The sequence below is a fragment of the Bos javanicus genome, chromosome 11 (assembly GCF_032452875.1).
Source record: "Bos javanicus breed banteng chromosome 11, ARS-OSU_banteng_1.0, whole genome shotgun sequence".
Lineage (NCBI taxonomy): Eukaryota > Metazoa > Chordata > Mammalia > Artiodactyla > Bovidae > Bos > Bos javanicus.
In genome coordinates this window covers 101,413,104-101,440,704 of record NC_083878.1, presented here as the reverse complement: position 1 = coordinate 101,440,704, position 27,601 = coordinate 101,413,104, and the positions used below count along the sequence as shown (strand labels likewise).

Below are 27,601 nucleotides of genomic sequence, written 5' to 3'. Positions count from 1 at the left end.
ATTGAGTGGAATTTTACATTTTTTCCACTTTTAACTGAATATTGCTACTGACTATTATAATCACTTTTCTGAGTCCTCTTATTCTAATTTTTCATGGGCTCTTGCATATTCTAGCCAGAGCGTCATTTTTTCTCTTCTAGTTTTCATACTACAAATTTCATTTTTTGCTGTTTGTTTCATTAGCTAGAACCTCACAACAGTGCTGAGCGCAGACTCTAGGGGGCGCCCTTGGCTTGGTCCTGGTTTACCGGTTTTACCCACATCAAGTTGGTCCAGTTACCAGCTTCAGCGGCACCTGGGAGCAGGAATGAGGACTGCAGGATCTTGGGCCCGCTCACGGAATGAGGATCCGCAGTTTAACAAGGTTCCCAGGTGTTTCCTGTAGGCTTCCAGGCTAGCCGCACACTGGGCTGCATGATTTCTATTTTGATTTTACTTAAGAGAGTTTAGTGACAGGAGTCGCTGTGGCCGTCCGGCGTCTATGGACCCCTAAATCCCGTTTCCTCCTCTTTCGTGACAATCATGCATTTTAGGGTTTGAGAGCCTTAATCTGGGCCAGCCCCGCGGCCTGGACCACGAGGCCACCTCTCAAGCTCCACGCAGTGTCCTGCCTCTCTTCTGCATCCGCATCTCCCGGGCTCCGGGAGCATCCCAAGGATCAAGACGGGATGTGCTCCTGCTTCACCTCCCGGTCCTGGCGGGTGCCAGGGCAGTGACTGGCACCCAGTGGGCGCTCAGAGAGCCCTCCGGAGCTGTCCACCTTCGTGACTCTGCCGAGGTCCCCTCCTCTTCTCCATGCGGGTAGACGTCCCTGCTCTCCTGTCACCTTTGGCCAGGGAAGACCCAACAGAAATTCCCGCCCTGCTCCAGCCCATGTGCACGAGTCAGACACCACGGCAGCATGGGCAGAGAACAGCATCCCAGAGGGACAGGAGGGGGGAACCCCAAAGCCCCCGAAGGCCCCAGGACCAGCAACACCCCCAAAGCAGCCACGAGACGCCCTGCCTGGCGTGTTGCTGTAAGTCCACTGACTGGATGTCGTGGCCTGGGCTTTGGGGCGAGGGGTCAGCAGGAGAGAGAGAGGCTGCCTCCTGGGTCGGGCGGGAGCGACCCAGGAAAGGGGAGGCTGCTCCTCTCAGCTCCCACAGGGAGGGCGAGAGCCGGGCAGCTTGGCCCTGCAGGCACGGGTGGCCAGAGGTGGCAACGTCCTTGCCAGCGGCTCTGAGGAGAGGAGGGCGCTGGTCCCTCAAGGTCAGGAGAAGGCCTGGGCATGGGGGCACTGGCCCCTGTCCCCCAGCTGGAGCCACCGGGGCACTGGGGCCCCCTCAGGCCAGGACGCCGAGGCCCAGCCACAGGGGTCCCGTGGACTGCAGAGCCCACCGTCTTCCAGCCCCCCGCCTGGGTCCCCTCTGGGTGACAGGTGGCCGCTGGCGGGAATTCAAGTCCACAGAAGGAGCCTGGCTGAGGACCTGGAGTCCCCGAGGGAGCCAGCAGCCCTCAAGGCAGGTAGAGCGCAACCACCACGTAGATAACCCAGCTGGTGGACACGAAGACCCCGAAGAGCAGGCTGAAGAGCACCAGCGAGCGGGCCTTGCGAGAGGCCTCCTGAGCCTGGGCCAGGTCCCCCCGGGCGAGGGCTGCGCGGGTCTGCAACGAGACCAGAGGAGCAGTGAGCGGACCCAGACCCCGTGCTCCCTCCCGGCGACACCCCAGAGCCCACCCGGCCCCAGCGCACAGACTGGACAGCTGACCCCGCGAGGCGGTTGGGGGCTTGTCCAGGCCACGGCTCACGTGGGAGCAGCAGCGATCGAGGCAGTGGTGGCCAGCTCCCAGGCGCTGGCCGCAGGCCTGACCCACATCCGCACTCCAGGCTCCATCCCTCACCATCCGCACAACAACCCAGAATTCGGTATCATTGTTGGCCCCTCTTTGAAGATGAGCAAACAGCTCAGAGAGGTTAAGTGACCCACCCCAGGGCCCCGCAGCTGGTGGTGGGGCCAGAACTGACACAGGCAGCAGCCTCTAGAATCGCACCTGAGGGGCCCGGTCCTCACTCAGCCCCCCGCCCCGGTCCCGTCTTGCTTACAACCGGGAAGCCTGACCTCCGGGGGACGTCAGGGCTCTCATTAGGTCAGCCTTGAGCAGAAGCCCCAGGGCCTTCCTACTACCAGGACAGCCTCATGCCGAGTCCCCAGGGCCGAATCAAGGTCAGAAATGGTGGGGAGGGAGGAAGAGGAAAGGGTGTTATCAAGAAGGCAGGTGGGTGGATGGTGGATGAACAGACAGGCGGATGGCTGAGTGGACAGACGGGTTAACAGATGAATGGGGTGGGTGGATGAATAGATGGAGACTAGACATATGGTGGATGGAAAGGTGGGTAGCGGGTGAACGGAGAGACGGGTAGCTGGGAAGGACAGACAGAGGTGGGTGGGTAGAATAAACGAGCAGAGGGACAGATTAAACACAAGCCCCTGCTGCTTCCCTGGTGGGTCCGTGGTATAGAATCCACCTTGCAATGCAGAAGACGTGGGTTCGATCCCGATCTGGGAAGATCCCACATGCCATGGAGCAGGTGGGCCCACGTGCCACACTACTGGCCTGTGCTCTAGAGCCTGGGCGCTCCATAACAAGAGGAGCCCCTGCAACAACAAAGACCCACCAGAGCCCAAATTAAATAAAATTATGTTTTAAAAAATCTAAGTTGAAACACAAGCACCACGGGATGGGCAGTCCCCTGGACCTGAATCATTCACACCCCCAGTGTGAACTGTTTCAGTGGAATCTTCTAGAGCAGATCTTGAGTCGTAAGGGGAAGAGACAGCAGAGGAGGGGGCCAGGACCCCAGAGAACTGGGCACTGATCTCCCAATTCTGCCAGCCTTCTCAGGGGTGGGAGGAACACTGGGGACCTGGGCACGGCAGGCCTGGAGGCTGCACCAGGGTACCCCCGCCCACGCCCTCCTACCTCGTGGGAGTAGACAATGGCGATAAGCCCTGTGAGCAGGCAGCAGAAGAGGGTCACCAGCACAGATTCCATCATGTAGTCCTTGGGCAGGGGCCTGTGTTCCGCCGGGGCCGGGGCTGGCACGCCTGCCACGGGGCTGTTGTACTACAGGGGAAGAGGCCACGGTGTGGTAAGAGAGCGGGCCGTAGCCTCCAAACACCAGGATGAGGACATGATCAGCGACAGCCATGGAGCTGTCACTCCAGCCACCTCCCAGCCTCACCCAGCCAGGCTGCAGGCCACCTGGGGAGCAAGGCCCCATTCCTGCCCACTAAGCACCCCGACCTGTCACGCAGCCCCCGGAATCCTCCGGGTTCTGCCCCTACAGGCTGCAGCCACCAGGATCTCCATGTCCTCCACTGTTCCCACGGGGGCAGGGAGGGGGTGGGGAGACCTCAAAGCTCTCCTCCACAGGCAGCCAGGGATTTTCTAAAAATCTATATCAACTCATCCCCTACCAAAGGCCCTGGGGTCCCTCACAGTGGAACCCCCACCTCTTCCTATCTACTCCTCAATAAGTTGGACCAACCACCCTCACTCCCAGGATGCACCAGCCTTGGCCACCCTGCAACGCCTGTGCTGGGCTCTCCTCGCCTCTCCCTGAACACTCCTATTCAACCCGCAGAACCCAGCTCAAATGACCCCCGGCTCCTGTGAGGCCGCCCAGGCTCGCCCATTCCCTAGGCGGAGGAAGCCCCTTTCTGTTGCGCCCACGGGGCACAGCCATGTGCTCTGTAAGGGTGGCTGGGGAAGACGGGGGTCCCGCGGGCTAACTCACCACCGGGAAGGTCGCGAAGAGCGGCTGCGCAGTAGGCGCGGGGAAGAGCGGTGCGGGCGGTGGGTACAGGGCCGGGGCGGCCGGCGCAGGCGGGAAGAGCACTGGCGGCGGGAAGGGCGGCGGGTAGAGCAGGTGCGCAGCCTTGGGGTCTGGCGGCGCGTAGGGCGGGGGCTCGCCCACGAAGCCGATGTTGGGGACCCCACCGGCCACTGCCTTGGGTATCTGCAGGGCCTCGCCCACGGCCACGGCCTGGGCCTGGGCTGGGGGCGCCGCGGACGCCTCGGCCGGGGGGTCGCCTGGGGGTCCCTCTGGCGCCTCGGCGTCCCCTCCGTCCGCGGCAGCCGCTTCCTCGCTGGACATTTGGTCCTCCTCCAGGAGCTGCGGGCGGCGCGGGAGCTGCGGGAGCCTGGGGCGCGCAGGGTCCTCAGGGACCGCGGGGCCGCCGCCCCCTTTCGCGTCCGCTCCTGGGAAGAAACAGCAGAGGCAGTGAGCCTCCAAAAGGCTGTCGGACCAGGAGGGAGTCCTCCTCACAGACCCCAGAATACAGCCCCTCCAAGGAGAGTCACAGTGACCGTGCCGACCCTGACCGCCCTGAACCCCGCACTCAGACCTCCCCAACCCTGCACCCTTGAAGCTCTATCCAAAGTGCAAGAAGGGGACACGAAAACCAGGGCTCAGAGAGAGGACGTGCCTTCCTGGCGGCCACACAGCCAGTACAGATGGCCAGCGGGATGGAAGGCAGGCCGTGCCCCTCCTTGATTGCACCTGCAGGGACATGGTCCTGCCCGCAGGGCCCTGATGCCCCAGCAGATGGAACCAAGGCAGATGTTTCAGCCCAGGGCAGCCCCCTCATAGGCTGAGACACCGTCCAATGGGAGCTGGTCTGAGAGGATGGGCTGAGCCAATCAGATTCTCCGCTCTGGAGTCACTGGACCTGGCTACTCGAGGACCAGGGAGAGCCAGGAGGTCATTAAGGGCCAAGAGCCTACTGAGACGGAGAAGGTACAGAGACGTGAACGGGGGTCGGGGAGGGGAACGGAGCAGCCAAGGAACACTGGGTGGAGAGAAGCCCACCCAGCAGCCCGAAGAGGGGCTCTCAGCTGCATTCTAGGCCTGGCCCTGGCCTCCAGCATCCACTCAATAAACTGCGGGCGCCCAGCCGGTCCCAACAAGTCCTGAAGGTACCCCCCTGCACCCCCTGAGAGCGTCCTGACCAGCTGAGCCCCTCCAGGCCTCCGGTCCTGGAGGCACAGGCTGGAAGGGGGCTGGGACAGGACCCCACCCGCCACCCCCGGTCCGGAACTGGGTGGGCATCCCAGGGTGTGGCTTTGAAGTTCATTTCCTGAGTGTCTTTAGGGGTTATAGAAGGCAGAGAGAAAAAGAAAACAGACATAACTGCACAGTGCTGCTGAGGGTGGGGGAGCCTTGCTGAAATCCCACTCCCACCCCCAGCCTCGCCCCCATCCCTCCCACTCCCACCGCCCATACAGCAGGTGAGTGAAATCAGAGGTCAGGATTCCCCAGGGGAGGGATCCCAACAGCAGGAGTACTGAGCCCCTGAGAGCTCCCACCCACCTCCTCCCAGCAGCCAGGGTCTCACTCACAGCTTCTCCTGAGACCCACATAGGTGCTCGCGCTTCCACTCCACAGGGCCACCCGGGCCGCCCCTCCTGTTTCTCTATCCCCTTCAGGCTGGACTTGGCCATGTGACTTGCTTTGGCCAACGGAACATTAATAAACATCTTGCAAACACTGGCTTTAAAAACCTGCATCTTTCAACATTACCAGGGGCTGGGAGGGATGAGAGGTTCGGGTATCAGTGGGGACAGTTCCATCTGGGAGGATGAAAGCCTTCTGGAGGGAGGTGATAATGATGGCTGCCCGATAACGTGAACGCACTGAATGCCCCTGAACTGTACACTTATAAATGGTTCAGACGGTAAATCTTACACATTTTCCAGTTTTAAAAAGCCTCTCTCTCCTGCTGATCTAAAAATGCTAGACAAAAGAAGACCCTGAAAAGTGGACAGAAGTAGGCAGACTATGGAGTGTAGTCAAAACACAGAAGTGACTATAAAGGGGGTGAACTGCCTGTTTTCCCCTCTCATTTCCTTCAAAGCTCAAAGCTCCAGCCCCAGAACCACATGACCGGGCAGCTAAAACTCCACGATAAACTCTGTCATTCTGGCCAAAGGAACCAGGAGAGGGCCCCTGCAGAAGGGAGAGGGTAGGGAAATCCTAGAGAAGTACCTTCGGAGGGGTTCTGAGTCACCTAGTTCTGTGTGTGAACTGGGGTGACCAATGTATATCAGCTTGCCCAGGACGTCCTTGGCTTTACTCCTGAAAATCTCACATCCAGGAAGTCAGTCATCTTAGAACGGATCCACACCAGTCCTAGACTCACCCTCAAGATGCATGTGTAGGGTACAGACCTAGGCCTGCATAAGGAAGACTTTAAAACTGGACCAGAAAAACAGCCAGAAAACAATGAACAAAATCACAGATTAGTGCATACCTAGCAATTACTTTGCTGCTGCTGCTGCTTAAATTTTCCAAAAGACATGGAGTGGCTGAATGGATAAAAAGACAAGATATTCTGTTTATAAGAGACTCACTGCAGATGTGAGTCTGCAGACCACACACACACCAAAAAAGAATAGAAACCCAAAATCCTGAGGTAGCTACACTTATATAACAAAGAGAGACTATAAAATGAAGACTGTAGTAAGAAACAAAAAAGGTATTACAAAACGACAAAGGGCTCAAATCCAACAAGAAGATATGACATTTGTCATATCACACGTTATATCACACAACATCAGTTCAGTTCAGTCGCTCATTCGTGTCCGACTCTTTGCGACCCCATGAATTGCAGCATGCCAGGCCTCCCTGTCCATCACCAACTCCCAGAGATCACTCAAACTCACGTCCATCGAGTCGGTGATGCCATCCAGCCATCTCATCCTCTGTCGTCCCCTTCTCCTCCTGCCCTCAATCCCTCCCAGCATCAGAGTCTTTTCCAATGAGTCAACTCTTCGCATGAGGTGGCCAAAGTACTGGAGTTTCAGCTTTAGCATCATTCCTTCCAAAGAACACCCAGGACTGATCTCCTTCAGAATGGACTGGTTGGATCTCCTTGCAGTCCAAGGACTATCCAGAGTCTTCTCTGACACCACAGTTTAAAAGCATCAATTCTTTGGCGCTCAGCTTTCCTCACAGTCCAACTCTCACATCCATACATGACCACTGGAAAAACCATAGCCTTGACTAGACGGACCTTTGTTGGCAAAGTAATGTCTCTGCTTTTGAATATGCTATCTAGGTTGGTCATAACTTTCCTTCCAAAGAGTAAGCGTCCTTTAATTTCATGGCTGCAGTCACCATCTGCAGTGATTTGGGAGCCCCAAAAAATAAAGTGTGACACTGTTTCCACTCTTTCCCCATCTATTTCCCATGAAGTGATGGGACCTGATGCCATGATCTTCATTTTCTGAATGTTGAGCTTTAAAACAACTTTTTCACTCTCCTCTTTCACTTTCATCAAGAGGCTTTTTAGTTCCTCTTCACTTTCTACCATAAGGGTGGTGTCAGCTGCATATCTGAGGTTATTGATATTTCTCCCAGCAATCTTGATTCCAGCTTGTGTTTCTTCCAGCCCAGCATTTCTCATGATGTACTCTGCATATAACTTAAATAAGCAGGGTGACAATATACAGCCCTGACGCACTCCCTTTCCTATTTGGAACCAGTCTGTTGTTCCATGTCCAATTCTGTTGCTTCCTGACCTGCATATAGGTTTCTCAAGAGGCAGGTCAGGTGGTCTGGTATTCCCATCTCTTGAAGAATTTTCCACAGTTTATTGTGATCCACACAGTCAAAGGCTTTGGCATAGTCAATAAAGCAGAACTAGATGTTCAATAAAGCAGAACTAGACGTTTTTTTGGAACTCTCTTACTTTTTCCATGATCCAGCAGATGTTGGCAATTTGATCTCTGGTTCCTCTGCCTTTTCTAAATCCAGCTTGAACATCTGGAAGTTTACGGTTCATGTATTGCTGAAGCCTGTCTTGGAGAATTTTGAGCATTACTTTACTAGCGTGTGAAATGAGTCCAATTGTGCGGTAGTTTGAGCATTCTTTGGCATTGCCTTTTGTTGGGATTGGAATGAAAACTGACCTTTTCCAGTCCTGTGGCCACTGCTGAGTTTTCCAGATTTGCTGGCATATTGAGTGCAGCACTTTCACAGCATCATCTTTCAGGATTTGAAATAGCTCCACTGGAATTCCATCACTTCCACTAGCTTTGTTCGTAGTGATGCTTTCTAAGGCCCACTTGACTTCACATTCCAGGATGTCTGGCTCTAGGTCAGTGATCACACCATCGTGATTATCTGGGTCCTGAAGATCTTTTTTGTACAGTTCTCCTGTGTATTCTTGCCACCTCTTCTTAATATCTTCTGCTTCTGTTAGGTCCATACCATTTCTGTCCTTTATCGAGCCCATCCTTGTATGAAATGTTCCCTTGGTATCTCTAATTTTCTTGAAGAGATCTCTAGTCTTTCCCATTCTGTTGTTTTCCTCTATTTCTTTGCATCGATCTCTGAGGAAGGCTTTCTTATCTCTCCTTGCTATTCTTTGGAACTCTGCATTCAGATGCTTATATCTTTCCTTTTCTCCTTTGCTTTTTGCTTCTCTTCTTCTCACAGCTATTTGTAAGGCCTCCCCAGACAGCCATTTTGCTTTTTTGCATTTCTTTTCCATGGGGATGGTCTTGATCCCTGTCTCCTGTACAATGTCACGAACCTCATTCCATAGTTCATCAGGCACTCTATCTATCAGATCTAGGCCCTTAAATCTATTTGTCACTTCCACTGTATAATCATAAGGGATTTGATTTAGGGCATACCTGAATGGTCTAGTGGTTTTCCCTACTTTCTTCAATTTCAGTCTGAATTTGGCAATAAGGAGTTCATGATCTGAGCCACAGTCAGCTCCTGGTCTTGTTTTTGCTGACTGTATAGAGCTTCTCCATCTTTGGCTGCAAAGAATATAATCAATCTGATTTCGGTGTTGACCATCTGGTGATGTCCATGTGTAGAGTCTTCTCTTGTGTTTTTGGAAGAGGGTGTTTGCTATGACCAGTGCGTTCTCTTGGCGAAACTCTATTAGTCTTTGCCCTGCTTCATTCCGTATTCCAAGGCCAAATTTGCCTGTTATTCCAGGTGTTTCTTGACTTCCTACTTTTGCATTCCAGTCACCTATAATGAAAAGGACATCTTTTTTGGGTGTTAGTTCTAAAAGGTCTTGTAGGTCTTCATAGAACCATTCAACTTCAGCTTCTTCAGCATTACTGGTTGGGGCCTAGACTTGGATTACTGTGATATTGAATGGTTTGCCTTGGAAACGAACAGAGATCATTCTGTCGTTTTTGAGATTGCATCCAAGCACTGCATTTTTGACTCTTGTTGACCATGATGGCTACTCCATTTCTTCTAAGGGATTCCTGCCCTCAGTAGTAGATATAATGGTCATCTGAGTTAAATTCACCCATTCCAGTCCATTTTAGTTAGCTGATTCCTAGAATGTCAACGTTCACTCTTTCCATCTCCTGTTTGACCACTTCCAATTTGCCTTGAACACAACATAGGAGTGCCTAAGTATAAAAGCAAATAACAACAGACCTAAAGAAAGAAATTGATAGCAATACAATAATAGGGAACCTTGATATCCACCTTACGTCAATGGATAAATCACCCAGATTAAAAAAATGTATAAGGAAACAGCAACCTTAAAGGACATGTTAGACCAGATAAACTCAAAACACATATCCAGAATGTATATCCAAATAAACAGAATACATATTCTTATCAAGTGTATATGGAACATCCTTCAGGATAGTTCATAGTAGGCTACAAAGTAAGCCTTTCTAAACTTCAGAAGATTGAAATCCCACCAAGCATCTTTTCCAACAAGAAATCAATTATAGGAAGAAAACTGGAAGATTCACAGAGATGAAACAACATGCTGTTGAGCAACCAACGGGTCAAAGAAGAAATCAAAAGAAAAAAAATTTTTAAATACCTTCAGACAAATGAAAATGGATAGAACAGACCAACACTTGAGCTGCAGCAAAGCTCATAAAAATAAATGCCTATACAACATCAGAAATCTCATAAATATTCTAAATTTACACCTCAAGGAACTAGAACAAATGACGCCCAAAGCTAGTAGAAGTTAGAAAATAACAAAGATCAGAGTAGAAATAGAGACTAAAAAGACAATAGAAAATATTAATAAAACTAAAAGCTGCTTCTTTGAAATGATAAGCAAAATGGACAAATATTTAGCTAGACTAGGGAAAAAAGAAGATTTAAATAAAATTAAGAACGATAGAGGACACATTTACCACCAACACCACAGCAATCCAGCGGCTCCTGCAGACCATGAAGGGTTACACGCCAACGAATCTGACAACCAGAGGACAAGCAAATTCCTAGACACACAGCTCAACCCCCTGAATCATAAAGAAAAAAACCTGAATAGACTGCTTCCTGAACTAAGGAGAATCAGTAATCAAAAACCTTGCAACAAATAGAACTCTAAGACCAGATGGCTACCAAACACTCAAAGAATCAATACCAATCCTCAAACTATATGAAAAACTAAGAGAGGAGAAAACACTTCCAAACTCATTTATGAAGCCAACATTGCCTTGATACCAAAATCAGAAAAGGATGCCACAGGAAAAATACAAACCTGTATCCCTGATAAACACAATGCAAACATCCTCAACAGGAAATATTGACAAACAAGATTCAACAGTACATTCTGCCCACTACACCACACCCATAAACGAACACAGTACCCCAAATTTAACTCAAAATGCATTAAAGACTTGAATGTAAGACCTGAAACCATAAAATTCCCAAAAGAAAACACAGGCAGTAAGCTTCTTGATATTAGTCTTGACAATGACTTTGTTTTTTAGATTTGAAGCCAAGTGAGTGAAGTCACTCAGTCATGTCCGACTCTTTGTGACCCCATGGACTATAGCCTACCAGACTCCTCTGTCCATGGGATTTTCCAGGCAAGAATACTGGAGTGGGTTGCCATTTCCTTCTCCAGGAGACCTTACTGACCCAGGGATTGAACCCGGGTCTCCCGCCTTGTGGGCAGACGCTTTACCATCTGAGCCACCAGGGAAGTCCCCTTGAAGCCAAAAGCAAACGCAACTACAGCCAGAACACACAGGCTGGAACAACATCAAACTCACAAGTCACTGCACGTCCAGGAAAACCATCAACAAAGTGAACTGGCAACCTACTGAACAGGAGAAAATATTTGCAAATCATGTATTTTATATGGGTTGATATCCAAAGTATATTTATAAAAACACATATAATTCAATAGCAAAAAATAAACCTACAATTAAAAATCGGGCAGAGGATCTGAGCAGACATTTTCCAAAGACATACAGAGGGCCAAGAAGGTACCTTGAAAAGATGCTTGATCAGGGAAATGCCAATCAAACCTCACCCCTGTTAGAATGGCTGTCATCGAAAAGCAGAGAAATAACAAGTGTTGGCGAGGAAGTAGAAAAAAGAAAACCCATGTGCATGCACTATTGGTGGGAGTGTAAATTGGTGTGACCACTATGGAAAACAGTATAGAGAGTCCTGAAAAAAATTAAAAATAGAACTACTGTAAAAAAAAAAAAAAAGTTAGTCACGCAGTCATGTCCGACTCTTTGTGACGCCATGGACTGTAGCCCACCAGGCTCCTCTGTCCATGGGATTCTCCAAGCAAGAATACTGGAGTGGGTAGCCTTTCTCTTCTCCAGGGGATCTTCACAACCCAGGGATCAAACCCAGGTCTCCCAGACTGCAGGCAGACTCTTTAGCGACTGAGCCACCAAGGAAGCCAAGAACCACTGTATGACTCAGAAATTCCGATCTGGGTCTTTGAAGGAAAAAAAAAAAATCCACTAACTCAAAAAGCTATATGCATTCAACATGTTCATTGCAGCATTCTTTTCAGTAGTTAAGACAAGCTAAGTATCCACTGATGGATGAACAAATAAAGAAAATGTGTGTGTGTATGTGTGTAAACATATTAACAAAAATCTTGCCTTGAAATACGTTATACACACTTACAATATTATTCAGCCACTAAGAAAGAATGAAATCTTCCCATGTGCAATAATGTGGACGGACCTTGAGAGTATTATGTCAAGTGAAGTAAGTCAGACAGAGAAAGAGAAACAGTGCACGACCTCACTCACATGTGGAATCGGAAACAACAAACCCGAGTTCATGGATACAGAGAACAGACCGTGGTTGTCTGAAATGCGGATGGGGGTGAGCAAAGTCAGCGGAGGGGGTCAAAAGGTATAAATTCAGTTATAAAACAAATAAGTCCTGGAGATGTAGTGTATAGCGTGGTGAATCTCCAATAATACTGTAAAGGAGAAAGGGAAAGATAAACCCAACTGAATGCAGAGTTCCAGAGAATAGCCGGGAGAGATACGAAAGCCTTCTTAAGTGAACAGTGCAAAGAAATAGAAGAAAACAATAGAATGGGAAAGACTAGAGGTCTTTGCAAGGAAATTGGAGATACCAAGGGAACATTTCATACAAAGATGGGCTCAATAAAGGACAGAAATGGCAAGGATCTAACAGAAGCAGAAGAGATAGAGAAGAGGTGGCAAGAATACACAGAAGGACTATACGAAAAACATCTTCATGACCCAGATAACCACCATGGTGTGGCCACTCACCTACAGCCAGACATCCTGGAATGCAAAGTCAAGTGGGCCTTAGAAGCTTTAGTGAGGGTGATGGAATTCCAGCTGAGCTATTTCAAATCATAAAAGATGCTGCTGTTGAAGTGCTGCACTCAATATGCCAGCAAATTTGGAACTCAGCAATGGCCACAAGACTGCAAACAGTCAGTTTTCATTCCAACCCCAAAGAAGGGAAATGCCAAAGAATATTCAAAGTACTGCACAATTGAGCTCATTTCACATCTAGCAAGGTAATGCTCAAAATCCTTCAAGCTAGGCTTCAACAGTACGTGAACCAAGAACTTCCAGATGTATAATTTGGATTTAGAAAAGGCAGAGGAACCAGAGATCAAATTGTCAATATCCACTGGATCATAGAGAAAGCAAGGGAATTCCAGAAAAACATCTACTTCTGCTTCATTGACTAGGCTAAAGCCTTTGACTGTGTGGATCATAATAAACCGTGGAAAATTCTGAAAGAGATGGGAATACCAGACCACCTTACCTGCTTCCTGAGAAACCTGTATGCAGGTCAAGAAGCAACAGTTAGAACCGGACATGGAATAATAGACTGGTTCAAAATTGGGAAAGGTGTATGTCAAGGCTATATACTGTCACCCTGCTAATTTAACTTACATATGCAGAGTACATCATGAGAAATGCCAGGCAGGATGAAGCACAAGCTGGAATCAAGATTGCCGGGAGAAATATCAACAACCTCATATATGCAGATGATACTACCCTTATGGCTGAAAGCAAAGAAGAACTAAAGAGCCTCTTAAGGAGGGTGAAAGAAAAGAGTGGAAAAGCTGGCTTAAAACTCAACATTCAAAAAACTAAGATCATGCCATCTGGTCCCATCAGTTCATGGCAAATAGATGAGGAAAAAATTGAAACAGTGACAGACTTTATTTTCTTGGGCTTCAAAATCACGGTGGACGGTGACTGCAGCCATGAAATTAAAAGACACTCACTCCTTGGAAAAGAAGCTATGACAAACTTAGCGTATTAAAAAGCAGAGATGTTGCTTTGCCCACAAAGGTCTGGATAGTCAAAGCCATGGTTTTTCCAGTAGTCATGTATGAATGTGAGAGCTGGACCATAAAGAAGGCAGAGCACCAAAGAATTGATGCTTTTGAAATATGATGCTGGAGAAGACTCTCGAGAGTCCCTTGGACAGCAAGGAGATCAAACCAGTCCATCCTAAAGGAAATCAACCCTGAATATTCATTGGAAGCACTGACGCTCAAGCTGAAACGCCAAATACTTTGGCCGCCTGATACAAAGAGCTGTCTCTTTCATTGGAAAAGACCCTGATGCTCGAAAAGATTGAGGGCAGGAGAAAGGGGCGACAGAGAATGAGACAGTTGAATGGCATCATGGACTCAATGGACCCAAGCTTTAGCAAACTCTGGGAGACAGTGAAGGACAGGGAAGCCTGGGGTACTGCAGTCCATGGGATCAGAGTCAGACATGACTTAGCAACGGAACCAACAACATATTTGAAAGTAGCTAGGGGACTGATTCTTAAAAGTTCTCATCACAAGAAAACAATTTTCTTCCTATGGTGATCATTATACACGGTATACAGATATCGAATCCTTACATTGTACGCCTGATACTACGGTAATGTAATGCCAATTGCACCTCAAATAAAAAACCCAGAAACCTGGACCAAGATTGGAAATGCTACTTATAGAAGGTACACCAACTAGCGATCTGAAACTACCTAGGTTGATTGCTTCATCAAATAAAATAACTCCAGACTTTCCAGGGAACTATAACAGGACTTAGGGTTTATTGTTGCTCAGTTGCTAAGTTGTGTCTGACTCTTTGCAACCCCATGGACCGCAGCACTCCAGGCTTCCCTGTCCTTCATCATCTCCCAGAGTTTGCTCAAACTAATGTCCACTGAGTCGGTGGCACCCTCCAACCATCTCACCCCCTGCTGTCCATCTTTCCCAGATTGAAGGGTCTCTTCCAATGAGTTGGCTCTTCCCATGAGGTGACCAAAATATTGGAGCTTCAACGTCAGTTCTTCAATGAATACTCAGGGTTGATTTCCTTTAGGACTGAGAATTTATACAACATAATATGTGCAGTGTGCAGGACCCAATCCAAAAATCATTCGCCATACCAAGAATGAGGCAAATGTGACCAGTCCTCAAGGGAAAAGACAATCAACATATGTCTACCCGAGATGTTGGAATTATCAGAAAAGGCAACTGTTATAACAAACTCCATGAGCAAAGATAAACACACTTGAAAAACATTCTCAATAAATAATTAGAAAGTTTGACATGGATTTAAAAAAAGGAACAAGAAATTTTCAACACATAATATCTGAATTTTTTTTAATTCACTGACGTCAATATTAAAATGGAGGTGACAGGGAAAAAAATAGTGAGTTTGAAGAAGCACCAATCCTACAGACAGAGATTAAGGGAAAAAAGAATAGAGCTTCAGGGGCCTATGGTAACAGGAAAAGGTCTTAACTCCTTGTCAAGTCCCAGGACAGATTTTGGGAAAAATACATTTGCAGTAATAATGGCTAACTACCTACACAACACAAATTCATCAAACTCTAAATATCCACAACAGGCACTCTGTGGGAGAAAACTCCGCAGACACAGCATCAGAACACTTCTCGGGGACCTCCCTGGCGGTCTAGCGGGCAGGGCTCTGAGCTTCCACTACAGGCACTGCGGGTCTGATCCCTGGTCAGGGAACTAAAGATCCCCGTATGCCACACAGCGCAGCCAAAACACCACCAAACTCTCAAAACCAAAAGATTTAACATCAAAGCCTTGAAAACTGGCGGCGAAAAATGACCCATTATATATATACACACACACACACACACACACAGGGGAACAGCAATTTGAATTCCATAGACAGTCAAGAGACAGCTGAGGATCAGCATCTTAAACAGCTGATGGAGAAAACTTGCAACCCAGAAATCAACATCTAAAGGAAAAGTCCTTCAGGATGGAGGCACATGTGCCTCTTCTACTGCTGTACAACAAATTATCGTAAACGCAGTGGCATACAACGCCCATCCACCTCACAGCTGTGATAATGACTACTTTTGTAAAAAACAAAAACCCAGAGGCGAGGATGTAGAGAAACTGGAACCCTTGTGCACTGTTAGTGGGAATGTAAAATGGTGCAGACACTGTGGAAAACAAACCAATTCCTCAAAAAAGTACACATTTCCAGAGAATTCCCTGGTGGTCCAGTCGTTGGGACTTGGCACTTTTCACTGCTGTGACCCTGGTCCAATCCCTGGTTGGGAAACTAAGATCCCACAAGCCACGCAATGCAACCAAAAAGAAAATAAGTAATTTCCACAGGAGCCAATAATTCCACTTCTGGGGACACATCCAGAAGAACTGAGAGCAGGGGAGAGATGCTTACGCACCCACGCTCACAGCAGCACCGGTCAGGAGACTGAAAGGCAGAGCCCAAGGGTCTACTGACCGACGAATGGGCAAAGCGAGGCTTATCCCCACAACTGCGTATCATCAGCCTTTAAAAGGAAGGAAATTCTGACAACACGGAAGAGACTTAAGGACATTATTCCAAGTAAAATAAGCCAGTCACAAAAAGACTCCACTGTCTGAGGCCCTTCAGTTCCGTTCAGTCGCTCATTCGTGTCCGACTCTTTGCGACCCCATGAATCGCAGCACGCCAGGCCTCCCTGTCCATCACCAACTCCTGGAGTTCACCCAAACTCATGTCCATCGAGTCAGTGATGCCATCCAGCCATCTCATCCTCTGTCATCCCCTTCTCCTCCTGCCCCCAATCCCTCCCAGCATCAGAGTCTTTTCCAATGAGTCAACTCTTCGCATGAGGTGGCCACAGTACTGGAGTTTCAGCTTTAGCATCATTCCTTCCAAAGAACATCCAGGACTGATCTCCTTCAGAATGGACTGGTTGGATCTCCTTGCAGTCCAAGGGACTCTCAAGAGTCTTCTCCAACACCACAGCTCAAAAGCATCAATTCTTTGGCGCTCAGCTTTCCTCACAGTCCAACTCTCACATCCATACATGACCACTGGAAAAACCATAGCCTTGACTAGACGGACCTTTGTTGGCAAAGTAATGTCTCTGCTTTTGAATATGCTATCTAGGTTGGTCATAACTTTCCTTCCAAAGAGTAAGCGTCTTTTAATTTCATGGCTGCAGTCACCATCTGCAGTGATTTTGGAGCCCCAAAAAATAAAGTTTGACACTGTTTCCCCATCTATTTCCCATGAAGTGATGGGACCAGATGCCATGATCTTAGTTTTCTGACCAGACTCAGAAAGGGGGATGGTGGTTACCAGGAACTGGGGAAGAGGGGTGAGGAGAGTTACTATTTAATGGGGACAGAGTTTCAGTTTGGAAAGATGAAAGAAAATACGGAGGTGGATGGTGGTGATGGTTACACAACAATGTAAATGCATTCAGTACCACTGAACTGTACACTGAAAAATTGTTAAGATGGTACATTTTATGATATGTGCATTTTACAGCTTTTTTAAATCGGGAAAGACCACCAAACACTCATGTCCTGGCTAATAGTTCCGCAGGTCAGAAGTGCCGGCTGACTCAACTCAGGGTCTTCATCCAGGTGTTAAGTGGAATGGGCCTCGAAGGAAGAATCTACCTCCAAGTTCATTTGGGTTGTTGGCAAATTCTAGCTCTGAGGCTCTGTTCCTGCAGGCTGCTCACCACCCTTCCCAGATGACCATCTCGATCTTTAAAGCCAGGAATGCACATCAGATCCTTCTCATGCTTCAAAACTCCCTGTCTTCCCTTCTGCTACTGGGTAGAGATCTCTGCATTTAAAGGGCTCATTTGACTGGGTCAGACCCATCCAGAAAAATCTGTACTTTAAGATCAACTGACTTGGGACTTGAATTCCGTCTGTAAAAATCCCTTCACAGCAGCACCTGCACTGGTGTTTGGCAGAATAGCTAGGGAAGGGAAACACAGGCACCATCTTTAGAGTTCTGCCTATGCAAGTAAGGCATTCTCAGATGGAAGAAAACTCAGGATTCCTTACCAGAGCCTTTCCGTAAGAGAGGTTAAAAAAAGTTCTTTGGGTTGAAAAGAAATAATACCAGAGGTGAACTTGGAACTTGAGAAATAAAGGAAGAACTATAGACGTATAATAATTGGGGTGAATATAAAAGATAATTTTTTCCTCTTAAATCCTCTAATGTATGACTGTTGAAAGCCAAAATTATAACATATTATGATGAGTTTGCAACATGTACATGTGAAAACTATAACACTTACTAAAGTTATAAAAGCTTAATGCATGGGGATGAAGGTAAAGAGATCTATAAATTTACAAGATTCTACACCTTACTGACAGTGATACAATACTAATTCTAAGGAGACTGTGAGAAGTTAGGTATGTATTTTAATCCTTAGACCTGAGACAGGCCTGGAGCCTGGGACCCTTTGCTTCAGTGCTTGCACCTGGACACACCTCTCCTCCAACCACAAAATACAAAGAGTCCATATGGGACTAAAAATAACAGCACGCATGTGCAGTTAGGGCACACTGTGGACAAAAAGATACAAAGAGATTAAAAACAAACAAACAACCCAACTGCCAGTTTCCAAGAGCCTGGGGAACAGGGTTGGGAACAAATGCATGGTCCTGTGCATGCCCTCTGCACACACAACCTCCCAAGGAGTAGGCAAGCCACCTAAGCCACCCCTCCAGCCGGACCCTGGACACCCCTACCCTCACCCCATATAAGGAAGCAGCTTGGTCCACCTCTTCAGCAAGTGAGGAAGCAAGGGAACCTGTTACTCGCTCTCAATCCCCCAGCCCCGCTGCAGCAGGGCCCTCAATAAAGCCTTGCCTGAATTTTGTGTCTGACCTCTGATCGAGTTCACTGACGAAGGAGGCCAAGAACCCTGGTTGGAACAGCACAACCACTAAAAAAGATAACCAGAAACTATGCAGCAAAAACACCAAGAGATAAATTACAATGGAATACTAGAAAATATTCAAATGAATACCCACAAAGCTGGGAAGCGGGCACAGCACAGGAGTGAAGGGGGTAGAAACCAGAGGAACAAAGCAGAGGCGACAAAGTGAAAACAATAAAAGTGGCTTAAATATCGTATCAGTGGGCTCCCCTGCTGGCTCAGCAGGTGAAGACTCCGCCTGCAATGCCTGCAGTGCCGGAGACCTGAGTTTGATCCCTGGGTCAGGAAGATCCCCTGGAGAAGGGAATGGCAACCCACTCCAGTATTTTGGCCTGGACAATTCCACAGACAGAGGAGCCTGGGGGGCTACAGTCCACGGGGTCTCAAAGAGTTGGGCACAACTGAGCAACTAACACACATTATATCAATAATTTAAAAACATATCAATAATTACAATAAATGCTGATCTCAACTTTCCGATTAAAAATCGGAGATTGACATAACATAAAAACCAAGACCTACAAAGCAAATGACAAGAGACAACACTTAAAATACTCAGAAGTGATAAATGGGTAGGAAAAGATAGGCCACACAAACTCAGCAACAAAGGCTGGAATGGGCTCTTTTGATCACATTAAACAGACTAAGACCACCACCAGGTAGCTCTCTGGTGGTCCCATGGTTAGGACTCGGTGTTTTCACTGCCATGCGCCTGGGTTCAATCCCTGGTTAAATCTCACAAGCTGCAAGGTGTGGCCAAAACAAACAAACAAAAACCGTATTACCAGCAATAAAGAGAAACACTAATAATAAAAAGAATAATTTACCAGGAGGACGTTAACAATTATAAATGCACATGTACCTAATAGCAGAGCTTCAATTTACACGAAACAGAAGTTGGTAGAGTTAGAGAGAAACACGCAAGATGTACAGCTACAGAAGATGTTAATACCTTCATCCACCAGTTGACAGAACCAGACAAACCATCAGTAAGCACACGGACAATCTGAACAATACTACGAAGCATCTTGATCCAGCAGATGTTTATAGAATACTGTACCCAGCAACTGCAGATACCATTCTTCTCAAGAACACAACGTATATTTACCAAGACAGACCACATACTGGGCCATAAAGCAAACCAACGTTAAAGGAACTGAAATCATCCCAACTGCATCCCAACTGACCACAGGAGAATTAGAAACCAATACTAATGATGTATCTAGGAAAACATCAACTATCTGAAAATTAAATAATACACCTTAAAGAATTCATGGACCAAAAATAAAGTCACGAGGCAAACAGAAAAGTTTGAACTGGGCGACCACGAAGAAAGAACACATCAAGGTGTGAGATGCAGAGATGTCCCCGGGGGTCCAATGGTTAAGAATCCGCCCTGCAACGCGGGGGATACAGATTCCATCCCTGGTGGGGGAACTAAGATCCCACGAGCCACAGAGCAACGAAGCCCACGCACCGCAGCTAGAAAGTCCGGGTGCCACGGCACAAGATCCCGCAGGCCCCAACCAAGACCAAACGAAGCCAAATAAATATTTTTTTAAAAGACATTACTAAGAACTCCAGTGCTCTGGCCACCTGATGCGAAGAGCTGACTCATTTGAAAAGACCCTGACGCTGGGAAAGATGGAAGGTGGGAGGAGAAGGGGACAACAGAGGATGAGATGGTTGGATGGCATCACCGATTCAATGGACATAGTTTGAGTGACCTCCAGGAGCTGGTGATGGACAGGGAGGCCTGGCATGCTGCAGTCCATGGGGTCACAAAGAGTCGGACACGACTGAGCGACTGAACTAAAGAATTACAAAGACAAGTCATCGAGTGGAAGAAAATGTATCACATCTATCAGACAAAGGGTTCTATCAATGCTGTATAAAACTCAAACTCAATAATAAGACAAATATCCCGATAAGAAAGTGGACAAAATACTTGTAAACACTTCCAAGCAGACATTCAAATGCCCAGTAAGCACATAAAAGATGCTCCACGTCCTTAGTCATCAGAAATGCCATCAAAATTAGAAATGCCAGCTTTGCCTGGTGGCTCACTGGTTAAGAACACAGGACACAAAGGTTCAATCCCTGATCTAGGAAGATCCCAAATGCCATGGAGCAACTAAGCTACAACTATTGAGTCTGTGCTTCAGAGCCTGGGAGCTGCAACTGCTGAGCCCACGAGCCACAAATACTGACATCTGAGCGCCCTAGAGCCTGTGCTCTGCGACGAGAAGCCACCGCAATGAGAAGCCCGCACACCATGACCAGAGAGTAGCCTCCGCTCGTCACAACTAGGGAAAGCCCCCGCAGCAAAGAAGACCCAGCACAGCCAAATAAGTAAAATTATTTTAAAAATTAGAAATGCCAACTAAAGCCACGAGCTATCACCACCCATTAGGATAGCTAAAATTAAAAAAACAGAACCAACCAACTTGACCTTAGCAAGCTGTAGCAAATATGTAGAGCAATGGAAACTTTCAAACACTGCAAATAGGAAAATAAAACAGTAACAACCACTTTGGGAAATAGTTTGACAATTTCTTAAAAAGTTGAACTTACATACGCCATCAAGATTCAGCTATTCCACTCCTAGGCATTTACTCGAGAAATACAAACAACGCATGACCACACAAATGTTTACAGAAAACTCTGTTTGCAATAGACCCAAACTGGAAACAACCAAGAGCCCACAGCCGTTGAATGGATAAAGCAATTGTGCCGTGTCCATACGCTGGACTATGTCTGCAGGAGGCACCCTCTATGAGCCCTGACCCCCAACACATAATTCTCTCCCCTTGAGTGTCCACCACACTGAGTGACTTAAAATATACACACACACACACACACACACACACACTGATGTATTTATCTGCTGCACTGGGTCACAGTCGCCTCGTGGGAGCTCTTCTGTTGGGGCTCACAGCTCTGCGGTGCACTGGCTCCAGAGCACGCAGGCTCAGGAGTCGCGTGTGAGAGCTTAGTTTCCCCACCAGGGATCAAACCCGTGTCTCCCACGTTGCAAGGCAGACTCTTCACCACTGGACCATCACGGAAGTTCCCGAATGCATGCTCAGTCCCTTCGGTCGTGTCCGACTCTTTTCGACCCCATGGACTGTAGCCCACCAGGCTCCTCTGTCCATGGGGATTCTCCAGGCAAGAATCCTGGAGTGGGTTGCCATTTCCTTCTCCAAGGGCTCTTCCGGACCCAGGGATCGAACCCGCCCTCTCTCCCGTCTCCTGCAGGGGCAGGTGGGTTCTTTACCACTAGCGCCACCCGGGGAAGCCCCTGCATGACTTCCAGTGAAGAGACTAAGGCAGCAGATGTGCGGCTGCTTCTGAGATTAGGTTTTAAAAAGTTCCTGCCTTCTTCTCAGTTGCCATGTGTCTCTGGTGACTCCAGAAGGAAATGAGCCGTGATAGAGAGGCCCACGTGACATGGCAGGATGCTGAGGCCCTCGTCCAACAGCCAACCACCCATGAGGCACCAAAATTTGAGGACAACCAGGTCAGTGAGTTTGCAGGCAGTGCTTCAGCCTCTGCTGAGTCTTGGGGTTACTGTATCCTAGCTGATGACTTGACTACAACCTCAGGAGACACTCAAGACACAGGCACCCCACCCAGCCACCCCAGACTGCACAGTAATAAATATGGGTTCTTTAAAATGTGGCTTCTTTAAGTGCTGGGCACTTCCCTGGTGGCACAGTGGAGAGGAATCCACCTGCCAATGCAGAGGACACGGGTTCAATCCCTTGTCTGGGAAGATGCCACGTGCCGCCTGTGCACCATGACTACTGAGCCAGTCTGTGCTCAGAGCCGGGGTGCCACCACTCCTGAAGCCCACACACCCTAGAGCCGCTGCTCGGCAACGGAAGGCACTGCAATGAGAAGCCTGTCCACCGCAGTGAAGAGCAGCCCTTGCTCTCTGCAACTAGGGAAAAGCCCTCCTGCAAGATGACCCCATGAAGCCAAAAAATAAACAAACACACAATAAAATTATATTAAAAAAAAAACACCCAAGTGTTGAGAGTACAGATCTTCCTTGACTCACAATGGGGTTTGTACCCTGAAAAACCCATCAAAGACACGACTGAAGCGACTTAGCAGCAGCAGCAAACCCATCAAAAGTTGAAAATATTGTTAAGTTAAAATGCATTTAGGGAAATTCCCTGGTGGTCCAGTGATTCGAATTCTGCACTTTCACTCCCAAGGATATGGGTCCTATCCCTGGTCGAGGAACTAAGATCCCACAAGCCATGCAGTTGGGGGAAAAAAAAATGTATTTAGTACACTGACCTCCAGAACATCATAGTCTTAGACCAGCCTGCTTTAAATCTGCTCAGAACACTTACAACAGCCTACAGTTGGGCAAAACTGTCCAACACAAAGCCTATTTGACAATCAAGTGCTTGAGTATCTCCTGTCACTGAACACTGGAATGAAAGTGAAAAATAGAATGGCTGAGTGGGTACAGAATGGCTGCAATGTACCCTCGTGGTTCAGTGGGTGATGGGGCGCCATGGCCCTGCTGCCGCCAGCGTTGTGATGGAAGCAGACTGCAGGCTGCCAGGGCGGCGGCGACCAGAACTCAAAACGCAAAGTCCGGTTTCTACCAAATGCACGTCACCTTCACACGACTGTCAAGTCGGAAACCAGACCACTGAACCATCTGTAATTTGTAGTTGGGGACCACCTGTAATTTGTTTAATAGTTACAACTCCTCAGCAGTAAAAAGGAATGAACTCTGGATATGCACAGAAGCCCATGTGGATGGATCGCTAAATCATTAAGCCATGGACAGGCAGCCAGTTGAAGAGTGTCCAGGCTATATGATCCCATGTATATAAAATCCTAGAATAATGTGCCATTGAGATGGACAGAAAGCCACCCATAGCCACAGGAAGGGATTACCAGGGGCACAAGGAAACTTTTGGGGGTAAAGACTGTTATTTTGGGACTTATGGTCTAATGGTTAAAACTCTGAACTCCCAATGCAGAGTGTGCAGGTTCGATTCCTGGTCAGGGAACTAGACCCCACATGCCACAGTGAAGACCTGGTACAGTTAAATAAATAAATATTAAAAAAAAAAAAGAAGATTGTTATTTTGATGTACTGATTGCTGAAGAGAGATGCACAATATGTCAAAACTGATCAAAACGCACATTTTAAATAGAGGCAGCTTGGTGTACTTCAATTATACCGCAAATAAAGTGATGACATTCTTTAAAGAAAAAAACATGCTTTTGAACACTTGCACACTGGGGCTTGCTCTCTCTCGCCGCTGGGAATCCTTCTGCCACCCACTGGACCGGCCCCAAGGAGGAGAATGGGGGCACCCACAGGCAATGCCTTGCCAGTCCCCAGACCACGCAGCCCCAGGGAGTCGGCCCCACGCTGCAGACCCACACGATCCTGACAACACATGCCTGCTGTATTAGACCACTAAGTTCTGAGCTGGTTTGTTCCGCAACAAAAGCCAACTGATCACTGATACAGAAGGTTTCCTCTGGGAGCAGGAAGGACCGGGATGTGGGCAGGAGAGTGGGGGGCAGGCAGAGGCTGAATAAAGGGAGAGGCCACAGTGGCCGGGCCAGAAGGGAGGTAGAGCGCCAGATGGATACAGACAAGTGGGGGGACTGGTGGGTGCAGTGGGGTGCACCCAGCCCAACCCCATCCGGAGGGGAGGAGGGGAAATGAGCTGGCAAGAACGGCAGGGTGAATCACACACGCCTCTTTTCCCTCCTCCCTCAGTGCCCGGGGCAGAGCTGGACTGGTGGATATGGGATGAGGGTCTTTTTTTTCCCCCAACGGTGCCACTCAACTTACAGGATCTCAGTTCCCCGGCCAGGGATTGAACCCAGGCCCCAGCCGTGAAAATGCTGAGTCCTAACCACTGGACCGCCAGGGAGGTCCCTGGGATGAGGGTCTTGGTCACAACCAGGAGCTCGGGCTCAGCAGCCAGACTGCCTGGGCTGCTTCCCCACCCAGGGCCTCCTCGGTTTCCTCATCCTTAAAATGGGGACACCACCACCTCTCGGGGTCATCGTGGGAATGAGATGAGTGTGTGGCTGTACAGTGCTTGGACCCTCAGCTAAGACGGGTCCGTGATCTGAGGTTAGGAAGCGGCTGGAAGAAACTGGAAGGGTGTTCTGGCCAGTCTGAGGAATGTGCAAGAGGCAGGGGAAATGAAAACCATTGAGAAATGAGGTCACACAACATCAGCAAGACCTGTGACTTCTAAGCTTGACCCAGAGAGCTGGGCTCTTCCAGAAGGATCTGGGGGTGCGAGGGGGCGCTTCAGGGTTGTTGATCTGTTGGAGGGCTGGGCTAGCCTAAATATTCCTGGGGGAGGCACCAGGGCAGCTCCCAACCTCACCCACCCAGCCACCCAGGGCTGCAGGTTTTAAATAATCAAGGCAACAGCAACAAAAGGGCCACTGTGGGGAGATGAGTTAGGAAGCTCTCAGCCAAAACCCACCTCCGCTGGTACACAAAGCCCCCAGATCACCCTCTGAATACGCACCCAGGTGGAGGCACCTAGCCAGCCAGACATTCAGTCCCACACATTGTCATTGGGCAACTCCAGTGGACTAGTGTTCTAGGCTCAGAAATACAATTCGGGATGGATGGAGAGATGATCATACTCAGTGGGTAAGTCAGACAGAGACGAATATCATATATCAGTTACATGTGGAATCTAAGAAATGATACAAATGGACTTACTTACAAAAACAGACAACAAACAGAAATGGACTCACAGACTTATGGTTACCAAAGGGGAATTGGGGGGTAGGGATAAATTAGGAGTTTGGGATTAACACACGAACTCCTAATATATAAAACAGATAAACAACAAGGACCTATAACAGGGAACTAGAGTCAGTATCTTGTAATAAACTGTAATGGAAACGGATCTGAAAAAGAGTGGATATATACCTGAATCACACCCGAAACTAACACAACGCGGGAAATCGACCATACTTCAGAAAAAATACAATTCTGTACAACAAATCCTACCAAAACACCATCATTTCAGCAAGGTTAGGTGCCTGTACGGCTGCTAAGTAGATGAAGCTTTGCCACGAAGATGTTCAAGTGAGCAGCTACTGTTTTGAAGCATTTATCAGGTGCCAGGCCCTGAGAATAATTATGTCTGCAGTGACCCTGAGCCAGCAGTGGTTAAGAATCTGCCTTGCAATGCAGGGCTTGCGCGTTCAATCCCTGGTCAGGGAACTAGATCCCGCATGCCACCGCGGGGCAACTAACTGAGCCTGCCACCACAGCTAGAGAGAGCTGGCACCCCACAACTAGAAAGACATAGCACCCCTCCTCCCCCAGCCACAAGACAGCCCAGGCGCCTGCAAGAAAAGCCCCAGCACGAGGAAGACCCAGCGCAGCCAAAAAACTTCTTTTAAAGCTGAGTGTCTCAGTTATCTTAAAAAAAAAAAAAAAAACAGAGCCAGCTTTGTCATCTGTGCGAATTTAAGAGATTTAAACTCCCCATCCTCCCTTCCCTCACATGTAAATGGGGACAAGAAAAGTAAAAGGATCCTTTAAAGATAACACTAGTGGACACATGGCCAGGCTCTGTTTTGAGAGCCTCCTACAGGAGTGTCCCAGGGGAGCCCCAGGTGGGCCTTATTCGCTGAGGTTCACAGCTGTAACCTGAACCTCCCCACCCTCCCCCTAGTTCGGGCACCGAGCGCCCCGCGGAGACGCCAGCCCCTGCCCCAGTTATCATAACAAAAACCGCAGCTGTCCCGGGCGGCCTGGACAAATACCTGGCCCGATGGCGCGGAGATAGGGCCGCAGAGTAAATACATTTGCTGGCCGGGCTGCCGCGCCGCGGCCTCGGGTTCTCGAGTTCTTGACACCTGAGCCTCGCCGGGACATTCCAGCCGGAAAAGGGGGGCCGGGAGCCGGGTGGGAGGTACTCGAGGGTGGGGAAGAGGGGGCGCTTCCTGGAGGTCTGGGGTGGCGGCGGCAGATAAAGCCAGGCGGGGCCCGGTCCCTCTTGGCAGCAGCAACCCCCTGGGAGACCCTTGCAGAAGAGACCTAGGGGCGCCCCCACCCCAGGTTGGTGGTGGAGGCGGGGGTTGTTAGGCAGACCGCACCGTCCGCGGCTCCGGTCCCCCCGCCGTCACCAGCAGCCCCTGGCCCGCCCGAGGTTAGGGCTGGGGCCAGGGGATTCTCGGATCAGCGCGCCCCCCGCCCCCAGTGCTGGCTGCGCCGCGGACGCCAAAGTTGCGGGGCCTTCCCGCGCCCCCTACCCAGTCCGTCCAGCTCTCTACCTCGCGCCCCCGTCCCACTTCCCTCGGTCCCTGTTTCAGTCTGCGGGGGCTCTCCCCATCTCTGCCCCCCAACCCCGCCAGGGTCGCCCCTCCCCTGCTCCAAGGACTTCAGCCTGACCAGAGGGGCGAAGAAAGTTACTAGAGAAAGGACCGGGCGTGGGGTGCGGGGGACACGGCCCCCCAGATCGCCACTGCAGGGGCACCTGCTGCCCGCCCGGGGGCCGAGCTGAGGGTCGCCCCCCACCAGCTCTCCCGCGGGGGCGCCTACCCTGCAGACGGGGGCACAGCCAAGGTCCCCGAAACTTCCCGCGGCAGCCGCCGGTTCCCCCAGTCCCGGGCGGCAGGGAGAGGCGTCCCAGGGCAGGGCTAGGTTGGGACCCCGCGGAGCCAGCCTCGGGGCCCGGGGTGGGGGTCGCCCCCGCCTTCCCCGGGAGCCGGGCCGGGGTGGGAGCGCGCACCGTGCCCACCGCCCTTACCTGCGTCCATGGCGCGACCAGCCAGGCTGCACGCCTCCCGCCGCCGCCGTCGGGCCCGGCTCCGCTCTCGCGGACAGCTCGGGTTTCCTGGTGCGCGCTGCGCGGCCGGTTAATCATTGACCGCAGGACTGCTCGCGGCTGGGTCAACAGGTGGCTCCTCGCGCGCCCGGGCCGCTGGGGCCCGAACCCGTGTGGCCTGGCCGCCTCCGCCAGACCCGCGCCCGGTCGGCCCCGAGGAAGGGGGCCGAGTCGGAGGGGCGCAGCCCAGGCCCAGCTAGGAACGGGCGGAGGGGGACGGCGGTGAAGGAGTGCGGGAGACCCGCCG

At 49.6% G+C, this 27,601-nt stretch overlaps 1 protein-coding gene across 1 annotated transcript; it reads right to left on the bottom strand.

The window, feature by feature from the left end:
* Nucleotides 1-45: 45 nt before the first annotated feature.
* On the bottom strand, nt 46-27,353 carry PRRT1B (proline rich transmembrane protein 1B). The gene is made up of 4 exons (XM_061433925.1): nt 27,277-27,353; nt 3,782-4,245; nt 2,965-3,108; nt 46-1,647 (listed from the first exon to the last, which is right to left on the bottom strand). Exons 1-4 carry the CDS (start codon nt 27,284-27,286, stop codon nt 1,498-1,500), a joined length of 768 nt encoding a protein of 255 aa, XP_061289909.1. The 5' UTR covers nt 27,287-27,353; the 3' UTR covers nt 46-1,497.
* Between the last annotated feature and the right edge of the window lie 248 nt (nt 27,354-27,601).

Excerpts from the sequence above, each read along its gene's own strand:
- PRRT1B (XM_061433925.1), bottom strand. Across the intron at positions 3,109-3,781 it reads TCTTCGCGACCTTCCCGGTG|TACAACAGCCCCGTGGCAGG; the intron begins GTGAGTTAGCCC and ends CTTCCCCTGTAG. Across the intron at positions 1,648-2,964 it reads CCATTGTCTACTCCCACGAG|ACCCGCGCAGCCCTCGCCCG; the intron begins GTAGGAGGGCGT and ends GTCTCGTTGCAG.